This window comes from Carassius carassius, chromosome 10, assembly GCF_963082965.1.
Source record: "Carassius carassius chromosome 10, fCarCar2.1, whole genome shotgun sequence".
NCBI lineage: Eukaryota > Metazoa > Chordata > Actinopteri > Cypriniformes > Cyprinidae > Carassius > Carassius carassius.
In genome coordinates this window covers 11,692,049-11,711,501 of record NC_081764.1, presented here as the reverse complement: position 1 = coordinate 11,711,501, position 19,453 = coordinate 11,692,049, and the positions used below count along the sequence as shown (strand labels likewise).

The 19,453-nt window shown below is 37.1% G+C and overlaps 1 protein-coding gene and 1 pseudogene across 1 annotated transcript; both read left to right on the top strand.

The window, feature by feature from the left end:
* Positions 1–2,342: 2,342 nt before the first annotated feature.
* LOC132152245 (transmembrane protein 45B-like) lies at positions 2,343–5,055 on the top strand (annotated as a pseudogene).
* A 779-nt stretch (positions 5,056–5,834) lies between these two features.
* On the top strand, positions 5,835–8,780 carry sft2d2a (SFT2 domain containing 2a). Its single transcript, XM_059559394.1, has 8 exons — positions 5,835–6,041; positions 6,218–6,307; positions 6,553–6,638; positions 6,728–6,809; positions 7,842–7,877; positions 7,978–8,036; positions 8,144–8,173; positions 8,383–8,780. Exons 1-8 carry the CDS (start codon positions 5,976–5,978, stop codon positions 8,432–8,434), a joined length of 501 nt encoding a protein of 166 aa, XP_059415377.1. The 5' UTR covers positions 5,835–5,975; the 3' UTR covers positions 8,435–8,780.
* The last annotated feature ends 10,673 nt before the right edge of the window (positions 8,781–19,453 follow it).

Below are 19,453 nucleotides of genomic sequence, written 5' to 3'. Positions count from 1 at the left end.
CCCCCCCCCTTTTTGTGTATTCATGTGGGCAGAAGTTAGTCAAAAAACTGTTTTAGTGATGTCATTACTGCAGGAACTAGAGGGATGTAGTCCAAACGGGTCGTTTTTTTGTAGGCGAATTCTGTTAAATAAAATATCTCGCTTGGCATTGAACTTTGAGCTTTAAAATTTTATAGATATTATTTATACTCTAACAACAACATTACACACTAACTAAAGTTTAAAACATGGGATCACGAAGAACGGGACCTTTTAAGAGAACGTGGAAATTAATTGTGATGTATCTATTTATAAATTGATTAGATTTACCAAGGTTTTTAAACACAAGTATGTTTTTGAAATATATTTTATAAATTTATTCCACTGGACTAAAATTTGTTTTGAATGTAGAGTACACAAAAAATGCACGTGGAAAAAGACACCAACTGTTGATAGACAGTTAGTCTAACCAATCAAATTCGAAAAAAATGACGTCTGGACTCTTCATGAACCAATCGTTTTATGGAATGGGGGGGTTCCAGTGAGAAGACGATTTGGAAAACATAAACGCTCAAATCTGGCGGTGAAACAGCTGGAAAAGTTGTTAATGTGCTTGTCCCTGATGGAATAAAATGTCACGATGCTGAAAAGAGACGGAGAATAGTCGTGTGAGGATGTTTGAAAGAATTTAGTGAACTACTACAGCATCAGATGACAGTCTCTAGAGAAAAAATATATCAACTCTGAGATTTCATTTTAATATTTTCAAGAATATACCAATTTTTTGGTCAATCTATAAGGTAAGAATATCAACTGTGTATTCTTAAATCATAATACAGACCACTTGCTTTCCCCGAATTAAGTTTTTTTTCTTTTCTAAATATATCCAACCAACAACGGGTGGCGAGCTAACGCAACGTTACTGTTCCATGTGTGTAACGTAATTAAAGCAGTTTTTATATTCCTGTGAATAAAAAAGAAAACATAATTATATAATAGCATTAGATGGGTGTTTATAGTGTAGCGTCTTGAGAGCATAAGCGTGAACACATCAGACTTTTATTCTCAATAAACATATGTGAAGTTGTTTACAAAAATATATACGTTATCTTGTCTTCCACAGACAACTTTTTTTTTTCTCAGGTAAAAATATATATATTTTTAAAGATTTAAAATGCCTTTCTATCGTTTTGTCATCTTATCTTGAAACATGCTGTTGTTATAGCATAATGTCGTTTTTATGTTGTCATACCTGAAATAACCGGGCCTCTTCACTGGAGAGGCTATCAAAGCTTCAGTTTATCACTATGGTAACAGCAGAGCATCCTGAAGAATAGAGTGTTTAGACCACTGAAAGACTGACTTGATTAAAGCTGCAGAAACGCTACTCATTGCCATGATTTTCAATGTCATATTGCATAATAAAATACAGGAGTAGTTCATTCTGTCGTCATTTACTCACCCTCATGATGATGTAAATGATGACATAAATTAAATTTAATTCTAAAAATAATATTTATGTTACCTTCCATTGAAATACGCCATTACAAAACAGTATATATTAAAGAATAAAAAAACACGTTCTCAAGAACACACTCTGATAGTACACAGAGTATGGCAGCATGATCGCCTTCCTTTTGAATGTAATGGGCCCTGAATGACATCAGGGCCAAGTACTGATCAGCCTGTTGATTAAATATTACAGAAATCATCCTCCAATAGAGGAAAGGAGGAACAGAAAACACTTTTGTTTTGTTTGGACTACTTTATATTTAACTGATTAGAAGCTTAAAAAAAAAGATCGATCTTTAATGTTAAATGTTAAACTCAGTATTAAACATCTGTCAATTGCAAGTAAGCTTTACTCTTCCTGTGTCTGGTGAATGTTTCAGACAGGAGACTGCTCTCAGTATGTAGGTTTATACATCCTAGTTTAATAGTGTATAGAATTTCTGATTTAACTTGGTTTGGGCCTTGTTTTTCCCCAGCAATCCTCACATTGCTGTTTAAAAATAGAACTGAGAGGTGCACGCCTGGACCCCTCATTAGGCCGCCTGGGGCTGGCAGCACCTTCCTCTGCATTTTTGATTTTTACATTAACTTAACCCCTGCAGTGTGTTGCGTGTGGAATAATTTATTCAGGGTGGAAATAGATATGCTATATTTAGTTGTCTGTTAGACTCTGGCTGCTGAGTCTCCAATTTTGTCTTTAAGTGTGTCCAGTAAACACTGTATTTTGATTTGCCACATTTTTAGATATAATGAAGCATAATTATTATGAGATATTTTTGTTTTGTAGTTTTTTTTATTATATTACTTTTAAATACAATTGTTATTCTGATTTCCAGGACATTTAGGAAATCATGGGAAGTTTTGAAGGCCATGCATTGCCTGGAAGTTTCTTCTTGATCACAGGCCTGCGGTGGGCAGCAAAACAGACATTTTTGTACACCACCCACAGGAATAAAAGTGCTGGTGTGGGTAGACTTGCATCCCGAGCTATCCAACGCCGCATAGAAATTATAGAAGGAGCTGTCATTTTAGCATTTTCTCTTATAGGTGAGTTTGGTAATAAATTATAGGCTGTATAATTTTTTTATGTATTGGTTCTCCTTTGGTATTAATGTTTTATTTTGCTAGTCTACAGTAGATCAGTGGTTCTCAACAATTTTGACTCCAAGGTCCACCACTGTCAACAATATACAAAGGTTCCATGACTTTCCAGTTGTTTTTCATTTACTAGCTAAGGATAAGGATAAGGATTAAAAAAACAAAACAAATTATAATAATAATAAATACTTTACTTTACTAATTTCTACACAGTCAAATATTTTAGAGCTTGGCATAGCTAGAAAATGTATATTCATAAAAATGTTTAAAACTACCCATAAACTTTTTCAGGTGTGGATATGTCACTTTTGTAATTGGGCTTCCTCGTTTTTTTGTATTTTTTATTTTATTTATTTATTTATTTTTTTGTAGTGGGAACCCTGGTTCTTCAAAGAAAAAATACAGTTGTTGAGGGTGAATTAAAATAAGAAATGTCTTAATGTTTAGCTTATTTTAATCCTTGTTTTGTTTTAATACTTTAATATTTTAACACTTATTTTAAATAATTTAAAGTTTACTTTATGCTTCCTATAATGAGCCATTTATGAAAGCAAGTGTATTTTATTAAATTTTTCACTCAACTAGTTTTCTTCTGCCTTTTACACAGGTATGTTAGCAGAGCAGCTTTTAGCAGGTGGACCCAAATTTCAGCTATATGATTCTTCCACTCATCACTGGGAACAGCTGATGAACTGGCAGCACACCACCATGTACCTGTTTTTGCCATTGCAGGGGCCATATCTCTCACTGTCCATACAACAGACATCGCCCCGCTGGCCTTAGACCGGATGCTTCTGGCTCTTGCTTTCTTTAATGAGGATAGGACCTTGTTTTTTCTTTGTGTTTTGTTTTTTACTGTTTCTAAAATGGTCCGAAAATACCATGCAAAAGAGTATTTTATAAATGTGTTTTTTTAATGTTGGAGAATGTGTGAACTGCTACCCAAACTGAGCACTCTTTGTCACTCTTCAAAGAACTTTCTATGTTTGTGTTAATTCAACATAAAATAAAATTCTGTACATATCTGCCTCCTGCAGGATTTCTGTTTCTTTACCATCTCCATGGTAGAGATATGCTTGATGTCCATGTGCACACTCTTCTCCTCTATGCCATCTTTGGACAAGCTTTCATCTGCTCTCTGGAGGTTTTCCACAGAGGTAATATTCTACTAGAACTGCTCCGAGCCACTCTCACTGTACTGCAGGGCAGCTGGTTCTGGCAGGTTAGTGTGTGTGTGTGTGCATACATAAATGTGCAAGTCATTTTGACTCAGCACTGTTTAACTCTCATTCTTGTATTTTTCAAGATTGGCTATCTAACGCTATCTTGCCGCAGCATAAATGGCTGCCCACTGCTCCGGGTGTGTGTTCACAGTGTGTGTGTGTTCACTGCTCTGTTTGTGTGTGCACTTTGGATGGGTTAAATGCAGAGTCCGAATTCTGAGTATGGGTCACCATACTTGGCTGAATGTCACGTCACGTCATTCAGACATAAAGGAACATAAACTACCATTCAAAAGTTTGGGATCAGTATGATTATTTAAAAAGAAATTCATAAAGGGCTCATTAAGTTAAATATAAAAAAAAACTCAAATCATATCTATACTCAAAATATTAAGGAGCACAACTGTTTTCAACATTGTTAATAATAAGAAACCTTTCTAGAGAACCAAAACAGGTAGAATGATGGATCATGTGACCCTGAAGACCGGAGTAATGGCTCCTGAAAATTTTAATTCCATTAAAATAGAAAACAGTACAATTGTAATAATAGTTCACTAATTACTTTTTATCGTGTTATTGTGCTTAAATAAATGCAGCCTTAGTGAGCATAAAAGGCTTAAACATTTAAAAATCTTACTTAGACATTTTAACAACATTGAACATTGCATATGAAATAATACTTTTACTGAAGTTTCCTTTTTGTGTGCTTGATTCATTGAGTTTTTCTCATCTTCCTTCATTGTTCTCCCTTCAGTGCTGTGCGTTCCAGACTAAGGAGGATGCCACCCATGGAAATGGGGCTTTTGAAACCAAGGGAGAAAGAAGTAGAGTCTGAACTGAAGATGAGATTTTATGAGTATTTATCATCCTTACATGTTCTAGTCAGCATTCAAATATATTTGGTCCTGAACCCAAAGAAAAGTATAGCGACAGAGAGTGAGAGATAGATATGAACAGAGAGGCATTGTCACTTAATATTAGCTCTGTCTTCATTTCCTGAGGAGCGGATGGGAGATGATAAACAGTGATAGTCTTGCTTCAAAAGATCTGTTTCATCATACTATAACGAGTGACTTGAAGTAAATCTCCAGAGCCATAGTGTTATATCTCCCACTCATGTTCCTAGTATGATCACTCCAGTGATAGTAACCGCTCTCTGTTCATACCGTCTGCTATCTTGTGTGGTCATTCCTTTTTTGATTTCACTACTCCACTAACTTCACCTATTTCTCTGATGCACCTCAGGACCAACTTACTCTAATAAATTCATTAAAACTTGATTATTTTCTATGCATGTTTGCATCAAGTCAATCAAATATGATGTATTGATTATTTTTGAGTCTTCCTGTGCCTTGTCAGTATTATGTTGTCAATATAATATTTTTATCATGCTTTTAGGGGTTCCTGTATAATCTGCATGCTTAAATTTGTTATATTATAATTCCTCTGAGATTTGCAGGTGTGAAAGACACTTTTTAATCATCAAATGAATGATGCTTTTGCGTTTTCTTGTTAATTCTTGTCAGCCATAACAATTCCTCAGCTAGTGTGCTGTTTGTTTTTTGCCATAGTATTATTTGCCTTGACTGAAAAAGGGCCATTGGATGTGGGATCTTAAAAAACTACAGTGTCTTATCAAATGAATTTATTGATCGATTTAATTTAATTTGACTTGATAATAAATATGTTTTTTAAAGAAGTTCTAAACACTTTTTTTTTCAATGAACTATTTTCATAGTGTACAACAGTGCATTAATGTTAAATGCCATGTGCTGGCATTTTTACTCAAATATATATTCTCTCAATGAACAATAATAAATAAGAACATTAAAAAAAAATTATATAATGTTTAAATATAGAAATATGACCCAACTAAAAGAGAAAGAAAAGGAAATAAACAGGGTCTCTCAAAAAAAAGGTCCATTAATAAAAAACCTCACATCCTGATTCATGCTCTGAACCAAGCCACTTTTCGTGCACCTGTGAAGTACCAGTAGGTGGCGCGCGTGAGCACCAGGTGATAATCATGTTCAATGAAGGGAGACACAAGGTGAAGGTAACACGAGTGATGACAAGCGAGTGCCAGCTGGACGATGATACAACACATTCTCAGGGATTTAGAGTGAACCGATTTAATTAATAAAAGGAACTGAATGTACAGTAATGGACAAACTCAGAGCGGTTCTGGGTGGTCGTGATGGAAACAACGACAGCAGAAATGTACTGCAGGTAAATTACAGTCTTCGAGCTCTGCTAATAGCTCTTAATTCAAATCTTTACAAATACTTAAGAAATGTATAAACAATAAGATGATGCTGATTTTGAACGTATTGACATCACGACTTCACATTTTGAAACTTTATTTTGGGGAGGGAAAAAAATCACTGTCTGTTCACTCTGTAAAGGCGGCGAATGAAGCGTCCACGCTGGGATGGGGAACGCGCTTGAAAGGATTCCTCATCTGTATGGTCATCGGAGTAGTGTGCTCTATCCTGGTCAGTGACTTAAACGTTAAATCATTTTATTTTGGTTATCAGTGGACTCTTACACACGGGTAACTTCCGGACTGTTGAGAAGGGATAGGCGATGAGTTGGAGGAAGGAGAGCTGTGTCACCGGTTAGACCTGCTCTAAGGAATGAGATGGATGAGCACTGCAAAATGGCATTTCAAGTATCTTAAGAAGATACTTTGTTACTGTTTACCAAGTTCCATTTTACATATATATAATTTTTTTCTCAGGGAGTATGTTGCCTGTTTATTCATAAAGTAGGGCTGATTCTCTTCATTGTGTTTTACACATTGGGCAACATATGCACCTTAGCAAGGTAAGTCATACAACTCACAACTTAAATGCCCTAACTATTTATTATTGCATTTTGATGACTTCACTGTTTCAATTGAACCTATCCCCCAGCACCATGTTTCTGATGGGGCCAGTGAAACAGCTGAAACGGATGTGTGACAAGACCAGAGCCTTTGCTACAATTGTTATGATAGTGAGTTATTACTTTCCACACAATAATATACTCGTATAAAACCAAAAATTAGGATCTGGACTGACTGTAAAAATAATGCATATATATCAGTTGGGTCTTTCAGTTTCAGACTATTAACCTTTTGATGCAGAGGCAATGCCAATTGACAGAAGTTTATTATTGATGACTAATTGTACAACATTCACACAAAGCCATGAAACTATTTTAAGTCAATAAGAAATCCAAATTTACCCTTTTTATTGCATGATCCTGGTGTTATTATGAATAGATCATATCTGCACAATTAAAAAATGTTCATAATAATGTCATCAATAATATTAAGAATTTCCATGATCCAATACATTTCTTATTGATACAATGAAGTCCCACCATGTATTCTGTATACTCATTTAATATCTCATGTTTAATTTGCATATATTTATCATTTTGGAAGTTAAACTCATGTTGTATTTAAATAAATGGCTTTTAAACTTCTCCTAAAATTAGCGCCATCCCAAAAATGTGTTGCACCAGCCATTGGAGAAATTGTTATTTTAGTTTATGTGAAGTGAAAGTGAAAAAAAAAAAGTGAAGTGACATTCAGCCAAGTATGGTGACCCATACTCAGAATTTGTGCTCTGCATTTAACCCATCCGAAATGCACACACACAGAGCAGTGAACACACACACACACTGTGAGCACACACCCGGAGCAGTGGGCAGCCATTTATGCTGCGGCGCCCAGGGAGCAGTTGGGGGTTCGATGCCTTGCTCAAGGGCACCTAAGTCGTGGTATTGAAGGTGGAGAGAGAACTGTACATGCACTCCCCCCACCCACAATTCCTGCCGGACCGGGACTCGAACTCACAACCTTTCGATTGGGAATCCGACTCTCTAACCATTAGGCCACGACTTCCCGGCCACGACTTCCCTTATGTGCATCCTTCGGAAATCTGCCAGTTATAGCGAATACAGATTCTGATCATAGATAGAATATGTTTGACCAGCTTAAATGGGTACTAAGAGTTCCACTTTTTATTTTGTGGCCTACAGACATGTTTGGTTCTCACACTCTGTGCAGCGTTTTGGGTGAGTTCTAGTCTATCCTTAATGTAGATTTCAAACTAAGTCTGAATCAGATGATACAGCATTATTTGATGTTTTTTTAATACTGATCTCTGTACCACAGTGGAAGATCTTTGCACTCACTTTGGTGTTTGTCATTCTGCAAGTCCTTGCATTTGCTTGGTAAGTTTTCATTTTTGTTGTGTAGTAAATATATTTTAAGTAGCTTTGCACCCAGTTTAGTATTGTACTAAAATACATTTTATAAATTGAATTTTTCTTCTCTATAGGTATAGCTTGTCATACATTCCTTTTGCAAGGTGAGTTATGTTTTGTGATTTCAAAATGTTGAATTAACAGTAATACAGATATTAACAGACTGATGAATGTCTGGTTTTTATTGTATTGAAATATAAATGAAATATTTAGCAGTATTTTATTCTGGTAAATGACAGCAGTTATCAAGTTTTAAAATGTAGTCTGCTAGACTTCTTTTTTAAGACCATCATACTCTCTTAACCTTAACCAGAGATGCCGTCCTGAAGTTTTTCTCCATGCTGTTTGGCATGTGTGTGAAGTGAAGAGCTGGGGTTTGGCCTTTCACTACTCCAGGAACTTTTTGCTCAAGTATTCTGTGATTTCAAGATCCACAAATGATCATTGACAGAATGGCACAATGGGACATTGCTGTGCTAGTTGGACATTTTGTTTAATCTGAATGTAAAGAATAAGTCTGCCTTCTATTGAATGTGTTTTATTTGAAATGTGTTATAAATCAGAAAGGGTTACAGGCCTGCTTTAAAATGAATATTTATATAATCAAATAGTTTGGGGCGGCTTTTGAAAGTTGCTCTTTAAATTGTGTCTACCTTTCTCTTAATATTGTATGATAACACCCTGTAAATAAAGACTAGTTTTATCAGCTAACTGTGTGTGTGTGAATATCTAAAAATTGCTTTGTAATTGACACTATCACAGATGATTTATCTGGATGTTGTGAATTCAAGACCTGCAGTACAGCTCCGTGGCTTTGGTTGGGTTAACCTTCGTGTGTAAAACGTATTTATATTTTTAAGAATGGTGCCTTTAAAGTATGTGTCTGCAAAGTAGACTAGTCATTGGACGACCTCTGTTTTGGAACCCGCCCACTCACTGTTGCAGGAAATAGTCATGCTGAAGTTGACATCAAACTCTGGCAAGCAATTGACATTATTAGCCTTCTTGACTAAATAAAGTGTGTAAAGATAGAAGACTTAAGGTGAAGGTAAATCAATCACAACAATGTCAAAATTTCTTCGAGATGTCAAAAGCAACATACCAGAAAAGGAAAAATCGGAAATAATGGAGAGTGACCTGGAAAAATGGGGACCAGGAGGTGTGTGAATTGAAAGATTCTTTTAATATGTTTAAAGGAAACACCCAAGTATTTGTTTGCCAAATAAGGTTTTTGTTTTTTTGCATGAAAATGTTTCACAAATGATCTGTAATATAATTACATTATTTATGGACTGCGGTCATGTATTTGATATAGTGTCTTTGTCTCAACCTAATAAACACGATTGAAGCTGAATACTTGCATTTCTGAAATTATATATTTTATTACATGACAAACTCAAGAAGTTCACTTTTAGAGCCGATGGTATCTTTTTCATCATACAGAACTTTTGGACCGTGTTGGCTTTTTATGTGGGATATTAATTTAACCAGTTAAAAAGAAATGCATTGAAGGCCCACTTTATGGTTTGACTCTAAAAGTGTTCTTATGAACAACACTGCAGTCCTTTATCTCCTTCCTAACAGCAGCTCTTCTGAGGTCTTATCAGGTGGCTGTCACAGTGTATGAAGAACCAGCAGGGCTGCATCCTTGATGATGAGATGGGTCTGGGCAAGACCTGCCAGGTTTGTAAGAGGGTGGGGTTATCTTGCTTGTAATGTCTGCTTTTAAGTCAGCGATTTGTTCCAAGATGTCACATATCAGATAACTGAGATACCATCCTCTGCTGTCCTCTTTGCTGGCATATGCTTAAGGAAACCTTAAGATGAACTCACCGTTCCTCGTGCTCTGTCCCTTATCTGTTTTGGAGAACTGGAGACAAGAGGTAGAAGGGTAAGGGATGCTGGTATACGATCAGACTTGAGTCGTCAGTTTAGATTACAAAGAAGCCATATTAAAGATATAGCCAACTGATGTATTTCTGTTACAGGTCTGTGAAACTATATGCCACTTTATGAATGTGTGAATATTCCAGCATGAACTGATTTTAAATGAAAGACAATGTGTTGAACTTGTCACTGTCACTAGAGGGAGAATATATATATATATATATATATATATATACATACATATATATATATATATATATACATATATACAGTATAGACGAAAAGTTTGGACACACCTTCTCATTCAAAGAGTTTTCTTTATTTTCATGACTATGAAAATTGTAGATTCACACTGAAGGCATCAAAACTATGAATTAACACATGTGGAATTATATATGGAATTATATACATAACAAAAAAGTGTGAAACAACAGAAAATATGTCATATTCTAGGTTCTTCAAAGTATCCACCTTTTGCTTTGATTACTGCTTTGCACACTCTTGGCATTCTCTTGATGAGCTTCAAGAGGTAGTCACCTGAAATGGTCTTCCAACAGTCTTGAAGGAGTTCCCCGAGAGATGCTTAGCACTTGTTGACCCTTTTGCCTTCAGTCTGCGGTCCAGCTCACCCCTAAACCATCTCGATTGGGTTCAGGTCCGGTGACTGTGGAAGCCAGGTCATCTGGCGCAGCACCCCATCACTCTCCTTCTTGGTCAAATAGCCCTTGATGCCTTCAGTGTGAATCTACAATTTTCATAGTCATGAAAATAAAGAAAACTCTTTGAATGAGAAGGTGTGTCCAAACTTTTGGTCTGTACTGTATATATATATATATATATATACAGTACAGACCAAAGGTTTGGACACACCTTCTCATTCAAAGAGTTTTCTTTATTTTCATCCATCTTCTTCTGCTTATCCGGGGCCGGGTCGCGGATTTATTTTCATGACTATGAAAATTGTAAATTGCAAAATTTTACATTATAAATATTGTTTTTATATCTAAATTTACTTGTAGTTTTGAGTTTAATTCTGTTTTCTGTACCTTTGTCTTAATACTGTATAATCATTACAATTTGTCAATAAATAATTTTTTATAGTTATTTAAAAAAATATTTATGTTTTATAATTTACACTATAGATGATCTTTAAAAAGTAAAAATCTGCAATAACTTGGCCTTCCTTGGTTTTGCAGGCAACTTTGCGGCCATCTCATCTTTAAAAGCTTAATACTAATAATTTTGTAACTTGAAGCCTTTAAAAGTTAGGTTTTAGTTTGTAGTGTTTTATTTAAAAAAAGAAATGTTGTAGTGTTGTTGTTTTTTTGTTTTTTTTAGACAAAATTGTGTAGAATTCTAATATTATTATTAATATATTCTAATATCTAATATTATATTAATATTATTCTAATATAATGTTTAATATAATATTTATCAGTTATCAGCCATACAATAAAAAATAATTATCAGTTTATTGGTGTATGTGACTGCATATTTCAATTCTTATTTAATTTTACCACTCCACTCTTTCCACAGCTAAAAGGAAATGGAAGATTTTAGTTGTCGAAGAGGCTCACCTGCTGAAGAACCAGGAATCATTGCTCCACCAAACCCTCAAAGAGGTTACACGATTACATCTTCATTGCTGTCACAGTTACTGTCCGTAAAACCCCTGATAATAAACCTAACCTAGCTTGTCAGTTTCAGCTTTCCCCTGCTATTGACTGCCATCTGACATCCGCCTTCACAGTTTACAGTGGGTTTTCAAGTGCTGTTGGGCACCCCCATTCAGAATAACTTGCAAAAAGTTTTTTTCCCTCCTCACCTTCATCCAGCCCAGTCTGTTTCTGCCTGAAGCCGTTAGTGCCTACACAGACGTACAGACTGAACCTGCTCTTGGTATGGCAGCACAAACCTTTGCACCTTATTAACACTTAAAGCTGCTGGTTTTAGCAAATGTTTCAGCAATTAACTGCCATCATTGAACTTAAGGGTTTTATGTTTAGACAGTCATGCTTTTAAAAGCTATTTTCTTTAACTGGTTTGCTGTAATTGCTGTTTGTGGTGAAAATTATAGTGCTGTGACTGCTTAACACAAAAACACTGATCAAACAGATCTAAGTGAGACAGAGAAAAAACATCTCAGTTAACTCACAAACATGGTAGAGCATAAAAAGGTGTCAGATTCGTAAGGCCAGCCTGGTGTAGATTAGATGCTCTCTCTCCTTGACTCACCTGTTAGATTTGCTTGACGCTATCAGATGATAGAGATCATAAATTCTCATATTATTTGGACTCGGGTGACCTTGTGTGGGAGTTTGTAACATGGTGGTTCTTGTCTGCAGCCGATGAGCTTCATTGAGTGCTCCAGTCCTTTATGTTGCACAGGGATAAAGCGGAGGTGCCTGCCGAACTGCCCAAAAGGACTATGTAATAATAAAAACTCCATAATCATCGGGAAGAAGGAGGCGGGAACCGGCGGACAATCAACTGATATTTAATAATAATCAAAATAAACACAAAACAGCGCATCAGCCCCTCACGGATGACTGATGCGCACAAATAAAAACCAAAACATAAAATAAAGCACAGGCCTGGTCCTCTCTCGTCCTTCACTGTCGTCGCTCCAGTTTTATATCCTTCCATCTCCTCTGTGGGACTCGAGACCGGTGGTGGGTCACAGGTGTCGCCTCATTTCCCAATTACTCCACCGGCCTCGCTCGTTCCCACATCCCTCGGCCCCGCCCCACTCGTCACATACCCCCATCGCCCCTCACAGGCCGGGGGGTACTCCCAAGACTGCACTCTACCCCCCAACCCCCCCTCCCTCCCTCCAGGGTGGACCGCTCACGGGGACCTGCGGGAACCTGGGGGTAGGACAGACGAGGTGAGAGAAAAGGAGATGGAAGGAGAAGCGACAGAGACGAGAGAGGGGAGAGAGAAAAAAAAATAAATAAATAAAATTCCGGTTCCCAGACGCACTGCTGCTCGGCCCTCCACCAGCTGGGTGATCTCCTCCGCGGTGCCTGGCGGTGGCACTGGACGGCCCTCGGCGGACGGCACGACACCCCTCCGCCGCCTGGTGGACAGCGACGGCTCCTCTGGTTTTGGGCAGCCGGCAGGAGTCCCCCGTTCCCTGCTCCTCCGGATACCTTCACGGAGGCAGCAGGCTCCGGCCCCCTGGCGAACGGCGCCGACTCCTCCGCTCCCTCAAGGACGGCAGCTGTCCCTCCACATCGCGGCCGGCAGCGAGCTCGCCCGTCCCCGGCAACTCACTCCAGCCCACCGCCTCGAGCGTCCATGGCGGCACACTCCTCGCCTGGTCGATAGCACCGCGGATTCACCACAGCGGCGAGGAATCTTCAGCAGCGCGTCCCTCCTTCTCCCGGGTTTCGGCACCACTGTAATAATAAAACCTTCATATTCATCCAGAAGAAGGAGGTGGGAACCGGCGGACAATGAAACAAAGACTTTAATAACAAAATAAACACAAAACAGCAGACGACTCACGGACGACTGATGCGCACAAATAAAAACCAAAACATAAAATAAAGCCCAGGCCTGGTCCTCTCTCGTCCTTCACTGTCGTCGCTCCAGTTTTATATCCTTCCATCTCCTCTGTGGGACTCCAGACCGGTGGTGGGTCGCAGGTGTCGCTCATTTCCCAATCACTCCACCGGCCTCACTCGTTCCCACATCCCTCGGCCCCGGCCCACTCGTCACAGACTATAAAGCTATAAAGTCATATTCTTAAGGAAAATCTTTTTTTTTTTATTTACAAAATGACAATGACCCAAAACACACAGCAAAACTGACCACACAGCTGTAAAAAAGATGAATGTCCTTACATGGCAGGGAGTGAATGAACAGCGCTCTTCCACCCTCAATACCCATGGCTGAAGGGCCCTTGAGCAAGGCACTGAACCCCCAGTTGCTCCCTGGGCACTGGATATAGCTCCCCACTGCTCCAGGTGTGTGTTCACTTCTCACTGCTGTGTGTGTGCACTTGTATGGGTTAAATGCAGCACCAATTCCGAGTACAGGTTACCATACATGGCAAATGTCACGACTTTCATTTTCATTCAGTTTTTTTACTTATTTTGTCTGACGCGTGTTATATTTTTCACTTGGAAGTTATAAATTGCACTGAGTAAATACAGCTGGATTTCTGGGTTCTTTTCTATACCCACTGTAGATGAGTTTAACAGAAGTGCACATCTGTGCAGCAAACCTGTAGTAAAACGTTCACTCAATGTATATAACAGCTGTCATTTTAATTGGCTGATCATGCTTTATAATGAGTCATTTACACAGACTGTGTTTGAATTTGATTAAGCAGCTTTTCCATAGTTTTTCTGTGTAAGCATGCACTGGATGTATTTGTCCATTGCATTTGATATAAGGCAGCACTTCAGCTTTGAACGAACATGTTCTTTGTAAATGGCTCTTTAGTTTAAATGGCTTTTAGTTAACATTTTCACTTTTTTTCCTTTTTTTCTTTCAATAGCAAGTGTCCATCTGCCTCGGATTGGTCACTCCACTAAAGGCTTCAACTGGTATGGTACAGAGAGACTTATTCCCAAGCACCTGGCTACCAAAGGCATCAGCACATTTATGTATCCTACCCGAAAAAAGAACTGAAAAGATTGCTTTAATTCTCTCAGAAACAGAATGCAAGTAAAAACAGCTCAATAACAAAATAAACACAACTACGTTTACATGCATTCAAATAATCTGTTTGTAATTGGATTTACAGCTCAATCGGACTTCTCAGATGTATTATGTTTATCCACAGGATCCCCTCAAGGCTGTGTTCTTTCACCATTACATTTTGTACACCAATATGTGTCAAAGCTTACATGAAAACAGGATATTTATTAAGTTTGCTGATGGCACAGTGATAGTGAGCCTGCTACAGGGAGAAGAGTTTGGTCACGGTCCAGTTGTGGATGATTTTGTGACCTGGTGCAATGATTCTTATCTAAAGTTCAATATTACTAAAACGAAAGACATGATCATTGATTTTAGAACACACGCTGTTGATCACATCACTACGACTATCAAAGGACAGGTTGTGGATCGTGTAGAGTTGTTAATATCTTGGCACAGTCATAGACTCAAAACTTTCATTTGAGTTCAATTGTGAAATGGTCTGCAAAAAGGGTCATCAACGTTTGAGTTACCTTAGGAAACTTGCTAAAATTAACATTGATAGACAAATGCTGACTTTGTTTTATTGTGCTTTTATTGAATCTTTTATGTCGTTTTCCATTGTGGTGTGGTATGGAAGCCTGTCAGTGAAGAATAAGAACTCCTTAAACCAAATTATTAAATGGGCGAGTAGGATAATTGAAGTAAATCAACAGAATTTGGGAAATATTTATACAAATCAGGTGTACCGAAAAGCAAGTGTTGTCCTGAATGATTGGTTGCATGATGCATCCCTTAAGGAATGACTTTCAGTCACTTCCTTCTGGTCGTGGTTTGTGCCCACGAGATGGAAGACTAGATGGTACAGAAATACTTTTGTTCCAATGCAATTGAAATTTAAAATAATATGAGTAAGATGGATGTTTTAGTATTTGATAGTTCATTTGGATAGAGGATGTGTAGGTGTCATGGTGCAGCCTGTTTTATGTTTTCTATGTTTTATTTCGGATGACCAAATTCTTTTTATCTACAAAACAAATTTACCTGCGGCTATGAAATAAAGATACATTTGTTTGACCTTGAAAAACGTTCTAAACCTTAATCGATCCAATTGAAATTTTGATCGGATTGAAGGGGGTGGTTTATTCCTCTTTTAATACGATTGAGTGTGCATGTAAACACCTGATCGGATTGAACCACGAAACTGAAAGGTCTGCGCATGTGCAATGACGCAGAAATAACGTAATGACGTATGACGCACGGAACAAGCGGCTCTTCCTTTTGAATAAAGTATTATATGCGTGTCTTATCATTATAAAACTCTCCTTTCACTCGGCAACTGTGAAAAAAACTGTAAAAAAATTCAAACATTCACTGATGCTCCAGAAGGAAACATGATGCATTAAGAGCTGGGGGTGAAAACTTTTGGAATTTGAAGATCAAGGTAAATTGTACTTAATTTGTGTACCGGGAAACATACAAGTATCTTCTGTTGCTTACGAAGGGCAGAACTAAATGGGAAAAAAACAAAAAAGACAAATTTGGCCATCTTCATCATGTTCAAAAGTTTTCACCCCCCAAATCTTGTTTCCTTCTGGAGCATCAGTGAATGTTTGAATGTTTTTTAATAATTGTGTTGGAGTGCCTCAATTGTCCTTAGTGTGAAAAGATGTATCTCAAAATCATAAAGTCACTGCTGGAAAGGGTTCAAATAAGCAAAGATGCTGGAAAACTGAAGAATCTACACGACCTTAAAGATTTTTCTGAAGAACGCTGCTCAGTTTAACTGTTCAGAACAAACAAGGGACTCATGCACAACCATCAGAAAACAGAAAGACAGTCGTGGATCATCAGGTAACAGCACACAGTATTAAGAACCAAGGGTTCCCAAACTTTTGAGTGGGGTTATTTTAATAATTTCAGCATTTTTTTTGTCTTGTGGACTAAATGTTAACATATTTTATGTACAATATCTTACTCAGGACAGTACTAAATAAAATTTTCACATTTTCACAGATTCTGCAAGGGGTGCCCAAACTTTCGAGCCCCACTGTATTTCACTATTGTAAAGGGTACGTTTAAGGCTATCTAGGTGTAGATGTAAATAAAACACAATCTAACAGGTAGAAAATTAAATTAGAAACATCTAAACTTTACAGGTCGCAGCAAGTGCACCGCTGGTCATGCACATCCTTTCCCGGAACAATACTGAAAGCTAAGCCAAGATGGAGAAACAGATGATCATAGCTGTACAAGGATGGATAGCCATTTTTAAATGAATCTATTAGCAGAGCTACTGCAAGGGATTTTTAGTGCTGGAAAACAATTTATTCTTTGCTGAAACTTCTGCGTCTTCATGGAGAGCGGGTCATGGTTGCCTAGCAACAGCAGACGCCACTGGAGCGTAAGTGTAGATTGAAGGCTACAGAGTGCTTTGGAAAAAAGGAAAAAAGCGAGTCCAATGGCCAAGTCCGAGTGCAAATGCAACGAGTCCGAGACAAGTCCGAGACGACAGAAAAATGTCTGGAGTCCGGACTCGAGTCCAAGACCGGACTCGAGTACTACAGCCCTACTCTGTCCCTGTATTTACCGCTATATGACTGTAAGAGCTTTGTCATACTATGGATCAAATAATGAATGAGTGATGGTTTCACACTCTGGAAAGATTTTACAGTAAAATCTGACGCATTTACTTTCTTTATGCACTTATCTACATGGTTAGAGTGAGTGCATGACAAACTTGTTTTACATGATTTAATGATGAAAAATCATGTAATGTGTAACTGAGAAAAAAAAAAATGACATACATTTATTTTACAAACTGTTAAAAATCAGAACCACAGATAAAGATGTTCAGTGTCGGACCTCTGATGTCAGTTTAACTCAGAAATGCATAGCACTAAAAACCAAACCATGGATGTCTAATGTGAAAGTTATCAGCTGTCCACGTTAACTTATGTTTTTGTAAAGTCTCATTGGCCATATTTTAATAATAATAAAAAAGTAACCTCCTAAGAACTATGGTGAGTGAAGCATTGAGTTGTTTATCATTGTTTTAAACCACAGTAATATAGAGTAAATAGTCCTTACTATTCAAAGACCCAATATGACTCAAATATTTCCCAGATTTTCTTGTGCTGCAATTTACCTGTATTTTTTTGTGAAATTTCTGCATGTGTTTAATGCCGTTTTTATTGTTCAGATATTATTGTTGTCAGTAATAGTAACTAATATACAGTGTTCGGCTAGTTACACAAAGAATGTAAAATTACTCATTACTAGTTACAAAAGTAATATTGTTGCTTATTACTTTCTGGTGACAGTAATTATTTACACCATTAGTTACATTACTTTTTTTCACACCCCACAGAAGTTGTAACTGTGTATTTTCCACATAAAATTCTTCTAGAATGTTACAAACAACATATTTCTGCCTCATTATTGACAAAAATCAACATTTGATCACAGTCAGAAGTTATTGCAAACACTCAATAGTGATTGATAGTGATGTTCAAGTAGAAATGTTATTCTCTCTCTCTCTCACTCTCTCTCTCTCTCTATATATATATATGGAAGTATTAATCTCATTAATTGTCTTGTGTAGCTTGAAGCGAATTGTAATTTCTGTGTTGCCGATATACGGTTATATTTCATTATGTATTTTATCAAATGACATATGTTTGTTTAAATTTCCAAAAATATTTTTTATAATAGTAATATAATGTATCACATGTTGGTCAGAGGGATGTGGGTGGGATGTAATGCCATGATGAGTAAAGTAAAAGTGTTCAGATTATTGGATTTAAAATCAGCGTTGTTGAGGCATCAAAAGTAATATGATGTTTTATGGATGGTAATTAATATTATTACTGAAATATTATTAGTAATTAGTTTCACTACTGGTTACTGCAAAAAGTAATATTATTACAGTAGCTACAGTAACTAAGTTAGCCTTCTGCCCAACACTGCTAATATATAATCATTTTTAGTAATATATATTATTTATTCTCAGTATTCTTGCGAGTAATCGTTCACCCTTTTACTGTCAAGTAATTTACAAACACGAATTGGTTCTTTAGAATAGAAAAGAATCTGCTGAAAAGAATCAGGTTCCGCTCAACCGAGTCGAGGGTGTTCTTTCTGGGAAGTGGGCGGATTTGGCAGGTGTCGAAAAACTTCCAAACAGTAGTCTATGTACTAAGACTGCTACAGCTCATGCCCTCATGATATTGTACACTGATATTACATTATTCGAAATTAAATAATTCACGCGACTAAATCTGCTGATCAGCCTAAAGGTATGTACGTGCTTTATGTGGTTTATGTCATGTCAGCGAGCAGTTTGTCACGCACAACACTGACGTTTAATTTGTCAGGAGAGCTGGGTGGGAGTTTTATACGTGTTTTGTCTATATTATAATGTATTTAAACTTCTATTTTATTTTTGGCAGGTGTTACCTGTAAAGTAATATGGTACAAAGTTAGAGCGAAATGTGATACATGTGAACTACAACGTGAACTAGACACGTTGCGAAATGTTTACAAAATACTGCTTAAAAAGTAGTCTACTGTTGTTATTGTTAATAAATGTCTACTAGAATATCCTATTTAATGTATTATGTAGATGTAGCAATTACAGTATTTTGATGGAAAAATGCTTACTGGTGCTAAAATGTTATGAGATTGTGAAAGTATAGTATAGCTACTTTAATACTCATTCATACTTTTTATTTAAACATCTGTGAATTATCAACTGTACAACTATTCAGAAAGGAGAATTACGTGATTTAACATTGCTTCTCGGTGTCACTATATTTTTTTAAATATTTTTTTTTTAGGTTTTCAGT